We start from the raw sequence: 3,424 nt of genomic DNA, 5'->3' as shown, positions 1-3,424 counted from the left end.
AGACACATTGGCAGACTCGCAGAGAGAAAGAACTGTCGCAAGAAGATTTGGGCCCTAAAGATTGGCCGCGGCCCGCAAGCCCTGAAGGTAAGCACCATCTCGATTCTTTATAAGTTTATTGTTCAATTTTCATTTTGCTTTAAGTTTTAAAGTTTAAAGTTTAGTCTTTTAAGTTCTACTATTACCAATGTAATTTCTAATTAAGTATTGATATCACTCAATAAAGCAATAGCATGCATGCGATCTCTTTTCTTTTAAGAGTGGTTGGTGAAATGAAAGATTAGTAACAAATTCTTTTTGTTATATGTTCATTGATAAATTTGTGAAGGTTGAAGATAAAAAGAGACTAAAGATCTGAGGAGCTTGGTTTTCAAAGGAACAAAGGCATTATAAAAGGTAGCAAATTTCAAGTATTATTAGCAAAGAAGGTAAGATCGAAACTACTCTTTTTATTTTCAAGAAATGGCACCTAAATCAAGAGAAAAAAGACAAGGAAATCTTCTTTCATGGGTCGGGATTGAACATATAACTAAGCATCCTTCTAAAAAGGTAAAAGAAAACACTAATAATATTGTGGAGTCATCTTCAATTAATGTATTGCCTTTGAATGAATCACTTGATAATATTTCACTTGAAGATAAGGCTGAACTTGAAAGAAAAAAAGAAGGACGTTTACTCTTTCAAGAGAATTGGCTTGACCAATTCAAATGGCTTGTTTATGATAGAGACGAAGTAAAAATGTATTGTAAGTATTGTTTAAAATATCCTCATCCACATAGTGCATATTCAAAAGGGGGATCAATAAATTTTAAAATTAGTAACTTAAAATCCCATGTTCGCACGACTTGTCATAAGTTTGCTATGGAAGCCATTTTGCTTGAAGGAAAAGATTGTATTGAAAAGAGTGTTAAAAAAATAAGGGAAGTCAAAGATGAGGCATTACTTTCATTATTTAGAATTGCATATTTAATTGCTAAACAAAATTTGCCATTTTCAGTTTTTCCTGAGATGATAAATTTGTTGCAAGATTGTCATGCACCATATACAACTAGTCTCTATAATGATGATAAGGCATGTGCTGAAATGATCTATTGCATGGCATCACATCTTATGAAAACCACAATAATGAAGGTTTCCGCTAGTCCATGGTTTGGTGTTTTAATTGATGAGTCCAATGATATCTCTTCACATGGACATGTGGTTATTTATTTATCATATCGTGAGAGAGATTGCATTCCCAAGACAAGTTTCTATGGCATTATACGTGTGCATGATGGTACTGCAAAATCTTTGTTTGAAGCTATTATTAGTGAGCTAAAGAAATGTAAGCTAGACTTGTCTAGATTTGTTGCTTTTGGCTCCGATGGATGTTCCACAATGGTAGGAAAGGATAATGGTGTTCAGGCCTTATTGAAAAAACATGTTAATCCATTTCTAACTTCAATTCATTGTGTTGCACATCGTAGTGCCCTTGCAATATCAAGTGTAGCAAAAGAGATGCCTTATTGTAAAAAGCTAGAAAAGCTTATTAATGCCATAGCTTCTTATTTCAATGTTAGCACAAAGAGATTAGAAGGCTTGCAAGCTATGCAACAAGATTTGGCATGTCCCATTCTTCGACTTGAGCATACTTTTGATGTGAGATGGTTAAGTAGATATAGAGCCATTAGTAGAGTATGCAAGTCTTTAGATGCCATACTTGAGATCACAAAAAAAGAGGCATTGCATATTTATGAAGAATTGGCTGAATTTGAGTGTGTTTATTGCTTACATTTCTTAGCTGACATTTTAAGAGGTTTAACAACATTAAGCCAAATGTTTCAAAAGGACTTTTTAGATGTCACAACTATAGATAGTCTTGTGAAGAATGAAATTATATCCATAACACAATATTACATTGATTGTCCTCCTCCTGATATGAATGCATTAAGTGTCGGTATATATGGATATGATATCCTTCCAGACTATGGGCCTGAAAAAGGATATTTATATACATTAAGAGGTGCTTTGCATGGGAATAAGTTTTATGAGCATGATTTAAAACATAAAATTAATGGAGAAGACTTTAATAGGGCCTTAGAATTTCAAGTTGCTTTTGCCAAGTCAGTGGTAAGTAACTTGAATTCTCGATTTGAAGATAATTCCGTGCTTAATTGTTTAAAAATACTTGTGCCTACATAACATCCAATACAAGAGAAGGCCTTAAAAACCTATGGAATCCAAGAAATAGATAAAGTAACTTCATTTTATGGTTTTCCCAAAAAGTTGAATATAGAGAAATTCCCTACAATGATAGAAGTTGATGAGTTTAAGAAAGAATTTAGAAATTTTAAGCATCAAGCTTCTAGAGATTGGGTAAGATTGACATTACCAGAGGTAACTTCAGCACTTGCTTGCAACAATATGTGGAGGGATGCTTATCGTAATGTTCTTACTCTTTGTCAAGTAGCTCTTGTCCAATGTTCGAGCATTGCTATTTGTGAGAGAGGTTTTAGTGCTCGAACTGTGATAAAGAGTAAGCTACGTAATCGTTTGGAGATTAAGAGTTTAGATGCATTAATGAAAATCTTTATTGAAGGGCCTTCTAAATTCACTAATATGGAGTTCATTGAGAGTATGGACTTATGGGCTGAAAAAACACATCGACATTTATACACAGCACAAGGAATTTGCTCATTGATTTTGCAATAACTTTGCATATTCAAAGGGGCAATTGATTTTTTATGGCCTATGATGATATTGAAGTCACTGTGCATTATTTGCGCTTTTGTTATCTTAAATTTTTTACCTTTTTTCATTGACACAATTTCTTCTTTTTTCCTATATGTTTATTATATTTTTATTATGTAAAATTTACTTTTTTTTCTTTATGTTTAGCTCTTTATCTATGTTAAACTTATTTTTTCTATGTTCTCTTTCATGTTAGTTTTGTTTTCTCTTTTTGGTATCATGGTTGCTTCTTTCAATAAAATATGCTTGTTTTTTAAATCTTTTTTTTTAAATTTTGCTTGTATTTCATTATATTCTCTTTCATGTTTTTTTTCTTTTTTAATAAAAAAATGAACTTATTTTCTTTTGGGTTTTTGTTTTATACTTTCTTTTATTTTTGTGCTTATGATGTATATACTTCTCTGAGGCCATAGCGTCTAGACCCATTAAGAGACATAAAAACCACCTCTATACATTTATTTTTTACTATTAAAAATATAGATAAAAAATGTAAATTAAGTTTCTTAATAATAATAAAGGTTTTCATTTCTAAGGCATAAGAGAAGTAATTTAAAAAATTCCAAGAAAAACTTTGAAATAAAGATCCTTTCAAATAATAATAAAAAGGTGATTATCTTTTCATTATATATTTAAAAGGGAATTAGACCGGTTCAATTTGTAGGATAAAAGGATTTGGACCGGTTCAAGTTGAAAT

The 3,424-nt window shown here is 31.3% G+C and overlaps 1 protein-coding gene across 1 annotated transcript; it reads left to right on the top strand.

Moving 5' to 3' along the window:
- The first annotated feature begins 462 nt into the window (after positions 1–462).
- Positions 463–2,691, top strand: LOC148022933 (uncharacterized). The gene is made up of 2 exons (XM_087695286.1): positions 463–2,109; positions 2,266–2,691. The coding sequence occupies exons 1-2, from the start codon at positions 463–465 to the stop codon at positions 2,689–2,691; spliced, it is 2,073 nt and encodes a 690-aa protein (XP_087551412.1).
- Positions 2,692–3,424: the final 733 nt, after the last annotated feature.

Source organism: Lygodium microphyllum, chromosome 16 (genome assembly GCF_053477565.2).
Source record: "Lygodium microphyllum isolate KBCC chromosome 16, Lygodium_microphyllum_v1.1.10, whole genome shotgun sequence".
NCBI classification, from domain to species: domain Eukaryota; kingdom Viridiplantae; phylum Streptophyta; class Polypodiopsida; order Schizaeales; family Lygodiaceae; genus Lygodium; species Lygodium microphyllum.
The sequence above is the reverse complement of the archived record's forward strand: the minus strand, read 5'-3'. Positions and strand labels throughout refer to the sequence as shown.